At 60.0% G+C, this 13,213-nt stretch overlaps 3 protein-coding genes across 6 annotated transcripts; all 3 read right to left on the bottom strand.

Annotated features, from left to right (window-relative positions):
• Window positions 1-671: 671 nt before the first annotated feature.
• On the bottom strand, window positions 672-2,950 carry LOC116793200 (C-factor-like). 2 transcript variants are annotated; one of them, XM_032700869.1, is made up of 6 exons: window positions 2,641-2,880; window positions 2,231-2,282; window positions 1,832-2,019; window positions 1,352-1,510; window positions 1,118-1,237; window positions 674-837 (listed from the first exon to the last, which is right to left on the bottom strand). In XM_032700869.1, exons 1-6 carry the CDS (start codon window positions 2,785-2,787, stop codon window positions 724-726), a joined length of 780 nt encoding a protein of 259 aa, XP_032556760.1. In that variant the 5' UTR covers window positions 2,788-2,880; the 3' UTR covers window positions 674-723. The 2 variants fall into 2 exon arrangements, with proteins under 2 accessions (XP_032556761.1, XP_032556760.1); XM_032700870.1 differs by lacking the exon at window positions 1,118-1,237 and having other exon boundaries at window positions 672-837; window positions 2,641-2,950.
• A 1,555-nt stretch (window positions 2,951-4,505) lies between these two features.
• LOC116793191 (C-factor-like) lies at window positions 4,506-6,709 on the bottom strand. Its single transcript, XM_032700856.1, has 6 exons — window positions 6,513-6,709; window positions 6,103-6,154; window positions 5,704-5,891; window positions 5,224-5,382; window positions 4,990-5,109; window positions 4,506-4,706 (listed from the first exon to the last, which is right to left on the bottom strand). Exons 1-6 carry the CDS (start codon window positions 6,657-6,659, stop codon window positions 4,593-4,595), a joined length of 780 nt encoding a protein of 259 aa, XP_032556747.1. The 5' UTR covers window positions 6,660-6,709; the 3' UTR covers window positions 4,506-4,592.
• Window positions 6,710-8,360: 1,651 nt separating this feature from the next.
• Window positions 8,361-12,145, bottom strand: LOC116793194 (C-factor-like). Of its 3 annotated transcripts, none has more exons than XM_032700860.1 (6): window positions 11,984-12,145; window positions 9,955-10,006; window positions 9,556-9,743; window positions 9,076-9,234; window positions 8,842-8,961; window positions 8,361-8,561 (listed from the first exon to the last, which is right to left on the bottom strand). In XM_032700860.1, exons 1-6 carry the CDS (start codon window positions 12,128-12,130, stop codon window positions 8,448-8,450), a joined length of 780 nt encoding a protein of 259 aa, XP_032556751.1. In that variant the 5' UTR covers window positions 12,131-12,145; the 3' UTR covers window positions 8,361-8,447. The 3 variants fall into 3 exon arrangements, with proteins under 3 accessions (XP_032556751.1, XP_032556752.1, XP_032556753.1); XM_032700861.1 differs by lacking the exon at window positions 11,984-12,145 and adding an exon at window positions 10,365-10,610; XM_032700862.1 differs by lacking the exon at window positions 8,842-8,961.
• Window positions 12,146-13,213: the final 1,068 nt, after the last annotated feature.

Genomic DNA, 13,213 nt, shown 5'->3' with positions numbered 1-13,213 from the left:
GCCCCCTCCTGCCCACCCGCACCCCGGGTCGTGCTGGCAGGGCTGTGCCTCTTCCAGGCTGCCCAGAACATGGTGACAAGGTGCTTGGCTGCGGAGCTCCAAGAAGAGAAGGGCTTGGCAAGCACCTTCTCTCCCCTTCCCCACCCCACAAATGTCACTGCAGTTCCCCACCTCTGTAAACTTTGGGAGCTGATGTCTCCCTGCTCCGTCTCCACATCCTCAGTCTCAACCCTCCCGTTTAACCCAGCACACACTCCCTGTGTGCTGCCCGAGCACAGCGTGTCCGTCCGTCTGTCCCACCTGCAACGTGGCATCCCCCAGCTGAGGGGAGAGGGCAGCTGGTCCCTGTGACCCCCACCCCCTCAGGCACCCCAGCCTGCAGCTGGGCAGGAGAAAGCCAGCCCTCCAGGGGCTTGCAAGATCTCTCTCCTCTCAGGAGAGGGGCTCTGCTCTGGATTTTCCGGTGCCTCCCAGAGGGGAGGTGTCCAGAGGTTGGTTGTGGTGCCTTGGGACCTGTAGGCTGCAAGCCATGGGGGTGCCAGGGCCAGCTGTGGGTCAGGTGGCAGCTGTGGGATGAGGAGTGGGACATCTGGGAAGGGGCTGCCCCGAGAGTTGGCAGCACATGGCAGAGCCAGGTGATCTCACAGAGCTTTATTGAGGATGAGGGGCAGGTGGAAGCAGTGACAAAGGTCCCCACAGCTGCCAGGATCCTGAACTGGCATTTCACCAGGGCACGACCTTCCCTTCCCAGTCCAGGAGGGTGCCGGTGTCCTTCTCAGAGAGGGAGGAGAGCACCTTCAGCATCCCTGTCACGCTGGCATCCACCGTCAGAGGGGGCTGTGGGGCACAAGGGGAGAGGCAGCCTGTGCCCGAGGCCATGGAGCAGCCAAGGCTGGGGGAAGGAGCCGCTCCAGTGCAAGGGCAAAGCTGAAAACCTGGGACACCCTGGACAGGGGGTCTGAGCACAAAATCCAGCACCCGGGACCAGGACAGGGGGCCCTGCTTTGGCAGGGATTGGGCAGGGAGGGTAGTCAAGGGCAGGGGATCAGGGCAGTAATTTCCACCTGTGGAAAATCAGCATGGGGCTCTGATGGAGCCACCATGGTATAATTCCTACCGTGTGTCCATCAAAGCTGCCCATGTCAGTTTGCACCCAGCCAGGATGGAGAGCGATGCAGAGGACCCCGTGCTCCTTGTATGCCAGGGACTGGCACTTGCTCAGCATGTTCAGAGCAGCCTGTGGGGAGACAGGGCAGGGATGGTGGTGGGAGGGCAAGGGGGACTGCAAGGGGACCTGCAGCTGTGGCAGAGCAGTGGAAGCAAATCTCTCCCCAGCACAGTGTGACAGTACCTTGCTGCAGCGGTATGAGGTAAAATGCATCAGTTCCCAACCAGCGGGATTAGTGATGGAGCCACCATTGCTGGATATGTTGATGATGGCTGCCTTGCTGCAGCTCAGCCCTGAGCCCGGGCTCCCCTGGGCAGCCTTCTTCAGCAAGGGCAGGAACGCCTGCGAGGAGGAAGAGGAGACAGGGGAGACATGGATGTGTCACAGGGGAGAGGACCAGGTCCTTCCACAGTGGGCAGCACTGGCACCAGCATCAGAACATTCTCCCTCCTCTCCCCACTGCCCCAGCCTGCCAGGCTCCAGCTCCTGAGCTCCAGCCCATGGCTCCACAAGCTTCTCATCAGTGGACAACCCACTGGGCACCAGAGGGCAGGCAGGACACCCTCTCAACAGCCCTTCCCACCCTCTGTGATGTCCAGCTTGGAGAGCCAGGGGCACAGGAAGGGAGGCTCCCTGGAGCTATGCTGCACTGCTGGGACTCACCTGTCCCAACAACAGGGGTCCAGCCGTGTTGGTGGTGTAAATCTGGGTCATAGTCTCCAGCGTCTCCTTATCAAGGAAAACTGGCTTTCCAATCGCAGCATTGTTGATGAGGATGTTCAGCCCTGAGCCCCCCAGGAGCTCCTCCACTCTGGCTGCAGCCGCCTTGATGCTGGCGGGGTCGGAGACTTCTGCAGAGCCAAGGAAGGGGAGGTTACTGCCCATGTCCTTATGCTGGCTTGGAGCCCACTCTGTTCCCCAGAGATGGCTTTGCCCACTGGCCCCACAGGTACCAGCCCACTGGCACAGCTCTCTTCCAGCACAGAACTCTCCGGGTGTGCCCAGTGCCTGGACACTCGCCAGAGGAACTGGGGCAAAGGTTCCCCACCTCGGGGCACCTACCGAGTGGGATGATGACCAGGTTGGGGTGCTTGGAGGCCAAATTCTGTAACTCCTGCAAGAGAGGGCACTGTGTGGGCACAGAGAGGCAGGAGGGGCTGCAGAGGGGCTCAGCCCGTCCCAAGCAAAGCCTGTGTCACTCCACATCTGACCCTCAACCACAGCACGCCCAGCACCCTGACCCGGCTGCCCTGAACCCAACAGATGGGGAGTACTCCAGGACCAAGTGCCACTGGTCCCTCCACATACACCATGCACAGCTGCTCCCACAGTGTCCCAGCCCGGCTGCCCTGTGCTGTGGGTGCCCAGCTGCAGCTCCAACCCTTTGCAAACCCCCTCTCACATCCAATTTCCCCCCAGCACCGAGTGCTCCCGTTCCCCAGCACAGCCACTGCCTCCCAGCCCGGCCTCACCTGTGCTCGCTGTCCCTTGGGGTCCCGACAGCCCGCAAAGACCCACTGGGGTGGGTTTGGCATCTTCAGGAAGTGCTGGACGAGCCCCAGGCCGATGCCCCTGTTGGCCCCAGTCACCAGCACAGAGCGGACACGGAGCCCTGCCATGCTGCTTCTCCCTCTGCTCCAGCTCACACTGTTTGCTCAGCTCCACAATGGTTCCTTATAATGTTTTCCACGGACACTCCACCCACTCAGGGCTTGCACCAACCCTTGGATCCAGGTACAGCTTCTCCAGACCTTCAAACTCCAAGACATAGATCCTGGCTAGGAGCCCATCTTCGTTGCCAAAGGGCAAAAGTCACTTGGCGATTTCAGGCAAATTCTGATGGCCTTGGGAAAGCTGGTGCCATAAGCCAGGGGAAGCTGTTGGGGGTGAGGAGGGAGGGAGTGGTATAAGGAGGAGATATGGAAAGCTCCATGACTCAGGTAGGTTTGACATTTCACAGGATGGGCTTTCCAAATCAGACACACAGTGCACAGGGAAGAGGCTGATGTCGCACCCTTCCCAGGTCCCCTGAGCCAGGTGCCCGTCCCAGGTCCCTAGTGCCTCAGGTGGCTGTGAGCAGACATTCTCTGCCTTGCTCTTGCCTCTTCCAAGGCAATGCCCATTCCCTGATTGTCAAGTCAAAGATCTGTGGAGTGGAGGAAAGCCTGTGGATCCAGTCCCCTGGGGGAAGGATGGGGACCTGCATGGCCAGCACAGCACCAAGGGCTGGCCCTGCACTCCAGCTGTGCACAAGGTGGGAGCTTGTCAGGCCTGAACAGAGCATGGGTGTCTTTGCCTCAGGAATTGCTGCCGCTCCTGGAGCAGGCGGCGAAGGGTGCAGGGAAGGAGGGGCTGAGCTGCAGCAGGGCCGCGGCCATCAACATCTCCACCAAACTGGCATCCCTCGGGCTCTGCCTCGGGGTGCTGGAGGCCCCCATGTACCCGTACCGTGCCAGCAAGGTGAGGGGCCAGGGGAGGTGCTGGGGACGCAGCACCGTGCACGGTGCCCGTGGAGGGGGAAAGGCCATGGGGGCACCCCCTGCCCCGCTCACCCACCCCCTGCCTGGTTCTCCCAGGCAGCAGCACAGAGACCGGCACAGCAGCACCCAGGACTGAGCCTTCCAGGCAGGTCGTGCTGATGGTTTACCCAAGGGGCCAAGTCCCATTGCCCACCTCCACAGCCATTTTCTGCCTGGGAAATGGGCCCCCTCCTGCCCACCCGCACCTCGGGTCGTGCTGGCAGGGCTGTGCCTCTTCCAGGCTGCCCAGAACATGGTGACAAGGTGCTTGGCTGCGGAGCTCCAAGAAGAGAAGGGCTTGGCAAGCACCTTCTCTCCCCTTCCCCACCCCACAAATGTCACTGCAGTTCCCCACCTCTGTAAACTTTGGGAGCTGATGTCTCCCTGCTCCGTCTCCACATCCTCAGTCTCAACCCTCCCGTTCAACCCAGCACACACTCCCTGTGTGCTGCCCGAGCACAGTGTGTCCGTCCGTCTGTCCCACCTGCAACGTGGCATCCCCCAGCTGAGGGGAGAGGGCAGCTGGTCCCTGTGACCCCCAGCCCCTCAGGCACCCCAGCCTGCAGCTGGGCAGGAGAAAGCCAGCCCTCCAGGGGCTTGCAAGATCTCTCTCCTCTCAGGAGAGGGGCTCTGCTCTGGATTCTCTGGTGCCTCCCAGAGGGGAGGTCTCCAGAGGGTGGTTATGGTGCCTTACGACCTGTAGGCTGCAAGCCATGGGGTGTCAGGGCCAGCTGTGTTCGGGTGGCAGCTGTGGGATGAGGAGTGGGACATCTGGGAAGGGGCCGCTCTGCGAGTTGGCAGCACATGGCAGAGCCAGGTGGTCTCACAGAGCTTTATTGAGGATGAGGGGCAGGTGGGAGCAGCGACAAAGGTCCCCACGGCTGCCAGGATCCTGAACTGGCATTTCACCAGGGCACGACCTTCCCTTCCCAGTCCAGGAAGGTGCCGGTGTCCTTCTCAGAGAGGGAGGAGAGCACCTTCAGCATCCCTTTCACGCTGGCATCCACCGTCAGAGGGGGCTGTGGGGTACAAGGGGAGAGGCAGCCTGTGCCCGAGGCCATGGAGCAGCCAAGGCTGGGGGAAGGAGCCGCTCCAGTGCAAGGGCAAAGCTGAAAACCTGGGACACCCTGGACAGGGGGGCTGAGCAGGGAACTGAGCAGCCGGGGAACCCAGCACGGGGGGCCCTGCCTTGGCAGGGATTGGGCAGGGAGGGAAATCAAGGGCAGGGGATCAGGGCAGTAATTTCCACCTGTGGAAAATCAGCATGGGGCTCTGATGGAGCCGCCATGGTGGAATACCTACCGTGTGTCCAGCAGAGCTGCCCAGGTCAGTTTGCACCCAGCCAGGATGGAGAGCCAGACAAAGGACCCCGTGCTCCTTGTATGCCAGGGACTGGCACTTGTTCAGCATGTTCAGAGCAGCCTATGGGGAGACAGGGCAGGGATGGTGGTGGGAGGGGAGGAGGGGCTGCAAGGGGACCTGCAGCTGTGGCAGAGCAGTGGAAGCAAATCTCTCCCCAGCACGGTGTGACAGTACCTTGCTACACTGGTACGAGGTAAAAAGCACCTCCTCCCAAGTATAAGGAAAACTGATGGAGCCAGCAATGCTGGACATGTTGACAATGGCTGCCTTGCTGCAGCTCATCCCTGAGCCTGGGCTCCCCTGGGCAGCCTTCTTCAGCAAGGGCAGAAATGCCTGCGAGGAGGAAGAGGAGACAGGGGAGACATGGATGTGGCCCAGGGGAGAGGACCAGCTCCTTCCACAGTGGGCAGCACTGGCACCAGCATCAGAACATTCTCCCTCTTCTCCCCACTGCCCCAGCCTGCCAGGCTCCAGCTCCTGAGCTCCAGCCCATGGCTCCACAAGCTTCTCATCAGTGGACAACCCACTGGGCACCAGAGGGGAGGCAGGACACCTTCTCAACAGCCCTTCCCACCCTCTGTGATGTCCAGCTTGGAGAGCCAGGGGCACAGGAAGGGAGGCTCCCTGGAGCTATGCTGCACTGCTGGGACTCACCTGTCCCAACAACAGGGGTCCAGCCGTGTTGGTGGTGTAAATCTGGGTCATAGTCTCCAGCGTCTCCTTATCAAGTGAAATTGGCTTTGCAATTCCAGCATTGTTGATGAGGATGTTCAGCCCTGAGCCCCCCAGGAGCTCCTCCACTCTGGCTGCAGCCGCCTTGATGCTGGCGGGGTCGGAGACTTCTGCAGAGCCAAGGAAGGGGAGGTTACTGCCCATGTCCTTATGCTGGCTTGGAGCCCACTCTGTTCCCCAGAGATGGCTTTGCCCACTGGCCCCACAGGTACCAGCCCATTGGCACAGCTCTCTTCCAGCACAGAACTCTCCGGGTGTGCCCAGTGCCTGGGCACTCGCCAGAGGAACTGGGGCAATGGTTGCCCACCTCGGGGCACCTACCGAGTGGGATGATGACCAGGTTGGGGTGCTTGGAGGCCAAATTCTGTAACTCCTGCAAGAGAGGGCACTGTGTGGGCACAGAGAGGCAGGAGGGGCTGCAGAGGGGCTCAGCCCTTCCCAAGCAAAGCCTGTGTCACTCCACGTCTGACCCTCAACCACAGCACGCCCAGCACCCTGACCCGGCTGCCCTGAACCCAACAGATGGGGAGTGCTCCAGGACCAAGTGCCACTGGTCCCTCCACATACACCATGCACAGCTGCTCCCACAGTGTCCCAGCCCAGCTGCCCTGTGCTGTGGGTGCCCAGCTGCAGCTCCAGCCCTTTGCAAACCCCCTCTCACATCCAATTTCCCCCCAGCACCGAGTGCTCCCGTTCCCCAGCACAGCCACTGCCTCCCAGCCCGGCCTCACCTGTGCTCGCTGTCCCTTGGGGTCCCGACAGGTTGCAAACACCCACTGTGGAGGTTTTGGCAACCCCAGCAGATGCTGGACGAGCCCCAGGCCGATGCCCCTGTTGGCCCCAGTCACCAGCACAGAGCGGACACAAAGCTCTCCCATGTTGCTTCTCCCTCTGCTCCAGCTCACACTGTTTGCTAAGATCCACAATGGTTCTTTATAATGTTTTCCACGGACACTCCACCCACTCAGGGTTTGCACCAACCCTTGGATCCAGGTACAGCTTCTCCAGACCTTCAAACTCCAGAACACAGATTCTGGCTGGGAGCCCATCTTCGTTGCCAAAGGGCAAAAGTCACTTGGCGATTTCAGGCAAATTCTGATGGCCTTGGGAAAGCTGGTGCCATAAGCCAGGGGAAGCTGTTGGGGGTGAGGAGGGAGGGAGTGGTATAAGGAGGAGATATGGAAAGCTCCATGACTCAGGTAGGTTTGACATTTCACAGGATGGGCTTTCCAAATCAGACACACAGTGCACAGGGAAGAGGCTGATCTCACCTCCTTCCCAGGTCCCCTGAGCCAGGTTGTGCCTCACGTGGCCATGAGCAGACATTCTCTGCCTTGCTCTTGCCTCTTCCAAGGCAATGCCCATTCCCTGATTGTCAAGTCAAAGATCTGTGGAGTGGAGGAAAGCCTGTGGATCCAGTCCCCTGGGGGAAGGATGGGGACCTGCATGGCCAGCACAGCACCAAGGGCTGGCCCTGCACTCCAGCTGGGCACAAGCTGGGAGCTTGTCAGGCCTGAACAGAGTGTGGGTGTCTTTATCTCAGGAATTGCTGCCGCTCCTGGAGCAGGCGGCGAAGGGCGCAGGGAAGGAGGGGCTGAGCTGCAGCAGGGCCGCGGCCATCAACATCTCCACCAAACTGGCATCCCTCGGGCTCTGCCTCGGGGTGCTGGAGGCCCCCATGTACCCGTACCGTGCCAGCAAGGTGAGGGGCCAGGGGAGGTGCTGGGGACGCAGCACCGTGCACGGTGCCCGTGGAGGGGGAAAGGCCATGGGGGCACCCCCTGCCCCGCTCACCCACCCCCTGCCTGGTTCTCCCAGGCAGCAGCACAGAGACCGGCACAGCAGCACCCAGGACTGAGCCTTCCAGGTAGGTCGTGCTGATGCTTTGCCCAGGGGCCAAGTCCCATTGCCCACCTCCACAGCCATTTTCTGCCTGGGAAATGGGCCCCCTCCTGCCCCCCCGCACCTCGGGTCGTGCTGGCAGGGCTGTGCCTCTTCCAGGCTGCCCAGAACATGGTGACAAGGTGCTTGGCTGCGGAGCTCCAAGAAGAGAAGGGCTTGGCAAGCACCTTCTCTCCCCTTCCCCACCCCACAAATGTCACTGCAGTTCCCCACCTCTGTAAACTTTGGGAGCTGATGTCTCCCTGCTCCGTCTCCACATCCTCAGTCTCAACCCTCCCGTTCAACCCAGCACACACTCCCTGTGTGCTGCCCGAGCACAGCGTGTCCGTCCGTCTGTCCCACCTGCAACGTGGCATCCCCCAGCTGAGGGGAGAGGGCAGCTGGTCCCTGTGACCCCCACCCCCTCAGGCACCCCAGCCTGCAGCTGGGCAGGAGAAAGCCAGCCCTCCAGGGGCTTGCAAGATCTCTCTCCTCTCAGGAGAGGGGCTCTGCTCTGGATTCTCTGGTGCCTCCCAGAGGGGAGGTCACCAGCAGGTGGTTTCGGTGCCTTGGGACCTGTAGGCTGCAAGCCATGGGGGTGCCAGGGCCAGCTGTGTTCGGGTGGCAGCTGTGGGATGAGGAGTGGGACATCTGGGAAGGGGCTGCCCCGCAAGTTGGCAGCACATGGCAGAGCCAGGTGGTCTCACAGAGCTTTATTGAGGATGAGGGGCAGGTGGGAGCAGCGACAAAGGTCCCCACGGCTGCCAGGATCCTGAACTGGCATTTCACCAGGGCACGACCTTCCCTTCCCAGTCCAGGAAGGTGCCGGTGTCCTTCTCAGAGAGGGAGGAGAGCACCTTCAGCATCCCTTTCACGCTGGCATCCACCGTCAGAGGGGGCTGTGGGGTACAAGGGGAGAGGCAGTCTGTGCCCGAGGCCATGGAGCAGCCAAGGCTGGGGGAAGGAGCCGCTCCAGTGCAAGGGCAAAGCTGAAAACCTGGGACACCCTGGACAGGGGGTCTGAGCACGAAATCCAGCACCCGGGACCAGGACAGGGGGCCCTGCTTTGGCAGGGATTGGGCAGGGAGGGTAGTCAAGGGCAGGGGATCAGGGCAGTAATTTCCACCTGTGGAAAATCAGCATGGGGCTCTGATGGAGCCACCATGGTATAATTCCTACCGTGAGTCCAGCAGAGCTGCCAAGGTCAGTTTGCACCCAGCCAGGATGGAGAGCCAGACAGAGGATACCGTGCTCCTTGTATGCCAGGGACTGGCACTTGTTCAGCATGTTCAGAGCAGCCTGTGGGGAGACAGGGCAGGGATGGTGGTGGGAGGGGAGGGGGGGCTGCAAGGGGACCTGCGGCTGTGGCAGAGCAGTGGAAGCAAATCTGTCCCCAGCACAGTGTGACAGTACCTTGCTGCAGCGGTATGAGGTAAATACCACCTCCTTCCAAGGATAAGCAGTACCGATGGAGCCAGCAGTACTGGATATGTTGATGATGGCTGCCTTGCTGCAGCTCATCCCTGAGCCTGGGCTCCCCTGGGCAGCCTTCTTCAGCAAGGGCAGGAACGCCTGCGAGGAGGAAGAGGAGACAGGGGAGACATGGATGTGGCCCACGGGAGAGGACCAGCTCCTTCCACAGTGGGCAGCACTGGCACCAGCATCAGAACATTCTCCCTTCTCTCCCCACTGCCCCAGCCTGCCAGGCTCCAGCTCCTGAGCTCCAGCCCATGGCTCCACAAGCTTCTCATCAGTGGACAACCCACTGGGCACCAGAGGGCAGGCAGGACACCTTCTCAACAGCCCTTCCCACCCTCTGTGATGTCCAGCTTGGAGAGCCAGGGGCACAGGAAGGGAGGCTCCCTGGAGCTATGCTGCACTGCTGGGACTCACCTGTCCCAACAACAGGGGTCCAGCCGTGTTGGTGGTGTAAATCTGGGTCATAGTCTCCAGCGTCTCCTTATCAAGTGAAATTGGCTTTGCAATTCCAGCATTGTTGATGAGGATGTTCAGCCCTGAGCCCCCCAGGAGCTCCTCCACTCTGGCTGCAGCCGCCTTGATGCTGGCGGGGTCGGAGACTTCTGCAGAGCCAAGGAAGGGGAGGTTACTGCCCATGTCCTTATGCTGGCTTGGAGCCCACTCTGTTCCCCAGAGATGGCTTTGCCCACTGGCCCCACAGGTACCAGCCCATTGGCACAGCTCTCTTCCAGCACAGAACTCTCCGGGTGTGCCCAGCGCTTGGGCACTCGCCAGAGGAACTGGGGCAAAGGTTCCCCACCTCGGGGCACCTACCGAGTGGGATGATGACCAGGTTGGGGTGCTTGGAGGCCAAATTCTGTAACTCCTGCAAGAGAGGGCACTGTGTGGGCACAGAGAGGCAGGAGGGGCTGCAGAGGGGCTCAGCCCTTCCCAAGCAAAGCCTGTGTCACTCCACGTCTGACTCTCAACCACAGCACGCCCAGCACCCTGACCCGGCTGCCCTGAACCCAACAGATGGGGAGTGCTCCAGGACCAAGTGCCACTGGTCCCTCCACATACACCATGCACAGCTGCTCCCACAGTGTCCCAGCCCAGCTGCCCTGTGCTGTGGGTGCCCAGCTGCAGCTCCAACCCTTTGCAAACCCCCTCTCACATCCAATTTCCCCCCAGCACCGAGTGCTCCCGTTCCCCAGCACAGCCACTGCCTCCCAGCCCGGCCTCACCTGTGCTCGCTGTCCCTTGGGGTCCCGACAGGTTGCAAACACCCACTGTGGAGGTTTTGGCAACCCCAGCAGATGCTGGACGAGCCCCAGGCCGATGCCCCTGTTGGCCCCAGTCACCAGCACAGAGCGGACACAAAGCTCTCCCATGTTGCTTCTCCCTCTGCTCCAGCTGACACTGTTTGCTCAGCTCCGCAATGTTTCCTTATAATGTTTTCCACGGACACTCCACCCACTCAGGGCTTGTACCAACCCTTGGATCCAGGTACAGCTTCTCCAGACCTTCACACTCCAGAACACAGATTCTGGCTGGGAGCCCATCTTCGTTGCCAAGGGGCAAAAATCACTTGGCGTTTTCAGGCAAATTCTGATGGCCTTGGGAAAGCTGGTGCCATAAGCCAGGGGAAGCTGTTGGGGGTGAGGAGAGAGGAAGTGGTATAGGGAAGGGATGTGGAAAGCTCCATGACTCAGGTAGGTTTGAGATTTCACAGGGTGGGCTTTCCAAATCAGACACACAGTGCACAGGGAAGAGGCTGATCTCACCTCCTTCCCAGGTCCCCTGAGCCAGGTTGTGCCTCACGTGGCCATGAGCAGACATTCTCTGCCTTGCTCTTGCCTCTTCCAAGGCAATGCCCATTCCCTGATTGTCAAGTCAAAGATCTGTGGAGTGGAGGAAAGGCGGTGGATCCAGTCCCCTGGGGGAAGGATGGGGACCTGCATGGCCAGCACAGCACCAAGGGCTGGCCCTGCACTCCAGCTGGGCACAAGCTGGGAGCTTGTCAGGCCTGAACAGAGTGTGGGTGTCTTTGCCTCAGGAATTGTTGCCGCTCCTGGAGCAGGCGGCGAAGGGCGCAGGGAAGGAGGGGCTGAGCTGCGGCAGGGCTGTGGCCAGGACTGAGCCTTCCAGGCAGGTCGTGCTGATGCTTTGCCCAGGGGCCAAGTCCCATTGCCCACCTCCACAGCCATTTTCTGCCTGGGAAATGGGCCCCCTCCTGCCCACCCGCACCCCGGGTCGTGCTGGCAGGGCTGTGCCTCTTCCAGGCTGCCCAGAACATGGTGACAAGGTGCTTGGCTGCGGAGCTCCAAGAAGAGAAGGGCTTGGCAAGTACCTTCTCTCCCCTTCCCCACCCCACAAATGTCACTGCAGTTCCCCACAGCTCCCTCTCATGTGGGGTTCCCAGGGCTGTGATGAGTGCCCAGGCATTTGCCAGAGGAACTGGGGCAAGAGGGAACCTACCGAGAGGGATGATGACCAGGTTGCGATGTTTGGAGGCCAAATTCTGTAATTCCTGCAAGAGAGGTCACAACATTGACACTGACAGGCTGGAACAGCTCTGCAAAGGCTCTCCCAGCAAAGCCAGTCTAAGCCTGTGCCCAGCACCCTGCTCCAGCTGCCCCAGTCCCAATGGATGGGGAGTGTTCCGTGTCTCCCTCACACACCACGTACCTCCGTGCCCTCCACATATCCCAGGCACAGCTGCTCCCATGGACACCTCTGCCCAGCTGCCCTGTGTTGCAGCTGCTCCAATGCGGCTCTAACCCTTTTCAAACCTCCTCCCAGCTCCAACCTCCACCCTGGCACTGAGCACTCCTGTCCCCCAGCACAGCCAGCCCGGCCTCACCTGTGCTCGCTGTCCCTTGGGGTCCCGACAGGTTGCAAACACCCACTGTGGAGGTTTTGGCAACCCCAGCAGATGCTGGACGAGCCCCAGGCCGATGCCCCTGTTGGCCCCAGTCACCAGGACAGAGTGGACACAAAGCTCTCCCATGTTGCTTCTCCCTCTGCTCCAGTGTTGTTTTCTCAGCTCTCTAAGGTTTCCTGACAGCATATTTCACAGACACACCCCAGTCCCTCAGGGCTTGCACCAACCCTCGGCTCCTCTCCAGGAGGAGCATCATTTCCAGGTCTTTTTGCTCCAGGACACAGATCCTGGCTGGGAGCCTGTCCTAGTTACCTAAAGGCAAAAATCACTTGATGCAAGGGCCGGAGCAGCTCTGCTATAAAGACATGCTGGAAGAGTTGAGGCTGTTGAGCGTGAAGAAGAGGAGCCTCCAGGAATACTGTAGAGGACCTTCCAGTACCTAAGGGGGCTCCAAGAGAGCTGGAGAGGGACTTTGGACAAGGGCATGGAGTGACAGGACAAGAGGGAATGGCTTCAAAGTAACAGAGGGAATGGTTAGATTGGGTATGAGGAAGAAATTCTTCCCTATGGGGGTGGTGAGGCCCTGGCACAGGTTGCCCAGTGAGGCTGTGGCTGCCCCATCCCTGGAAGTGTCCAAGGCCAGGTTGGATGGGGCTTGGAGCAACCTGGGATAGTAGAAGGTGCCCTTGCCCATGGCAGGGGGGTGGAATGAGATGAGCTGTAAGGTCCCTTCTAACACAAACTATTCTACAATTGTTTCAATGATTTACCAAATAGCAGTGTGTTAAGGAGTTTTTTTGCAAGTAGATACATGCCACAAATCACAACAAATCTCGGATTTGTTTTTGCTGGGCTGTTACCACATAAATTGGCAGTTTCTGCTGTGGTGGTGCTAAAACAACATCACCATGGACCTGTTTGAGAGAAAACTGCATTTTCCACATCCCATCACAGCATCTCAGCACGGGATAGCAAATCCCTTTGATATTCCTGCATTGCCAGTTGGATCTGGCATGGACATCTGTACCCTGGAACAGGCAGGTTGGTGGCAGCCCCAGCCTTCTTCTCCTCCCATAGTAAGCTTTGCCAGCAGCTGTTCATTTCCCCTCACACACGGAGTAAAACTTACCATTTTGTTTGTTTGGTCCTGGTGATAAAGCCCAGTGCACATGACAGAAGTGCACACCAACACACCATGCTTTTTGGCAT

This window comes from Chiroxiphia lanceolata, chromosome 13 (assembly GCF_009829145.1).
Source record: "Chiroxiphia lanceolata isolate bChiLan1 chromosome 13, bChiLan1.pri, whole genome shotgun sequence".
NCBI classification, from domain to species: domain Eukaryota; kingdom Metazoa; phylum Chordata; class Aves; order Passeriformes; family Pipridae; genus Chiroxiphia; species Chiroxiphia lanceolata.
This window is presented reverse-complemented; position numbering and strand designations above follow the sequence as displayed.

Coding starts and splice junctions, on each gene's coding strand:
- LOC116793200 (XM_032700869.1), bottom strand. CDS start 2,787: ATGGCAGGGCTCCGTGTCCGCTCTGTGCTGGTGACTGGGGCCAACAGG. Junction 2,283..2,640: donor CCAAGGGACAGCGAGCACAG/GTGAGGCCGGGC, acceptor CCTCTCTTGCAG/GAGTTACAGAATTTGGCCTC. Junction 1,511..1,831: donor GACCCCTGTTGTTGGGACAG/GTGAGTCCCAGC, acceptor TCCTCCTCGCAG/GCGTTCCTGCCCTTGCTGAA.
- LOC116793191 (XM_032700856.1), bottom strand. CDS start 6,659: ATGGGAGAGCTTTGTGTCCGCTCTGTGCTGGTGACTGGGGCCAACAGG. Junction 5,892..6,102: donor CCTGGTCATCATCCCACTCG/GTAGGTGCCCCG, acceptor TTGGCTCTGCAG/AAGTCTCCGACCCCGCCAGC. Junction 5,383..5,703: donor GACCCCTGTTGTTGGGACAG/GTGAGTCCCAGC, acceptor TCCTCCTCGCAG/GCATTTCTGCCCTTGCTGAA.
- LOC116793194 (XM_032700860.1), bottom strand. CDS start 12,130: ATGGGAGAGCTTTGTGTCCACTCTGTCCTGGTGACTGGGGCCAACAGG. Junction 9,235..9,555: donor GACCCCTGTTGTTGGGACAG/GTGAGTCCCAGC, acceptor TCCTCCTCGCAG/GCGTTCCTGCCCTTGCTGAA. Junction 8,562..8,841: donor GCAGCTCTGCTGGACTCACG/GTAGGAATTATA, acceptor TGTACCCCACAG/CCCCCTCTGACGGTGGATGC.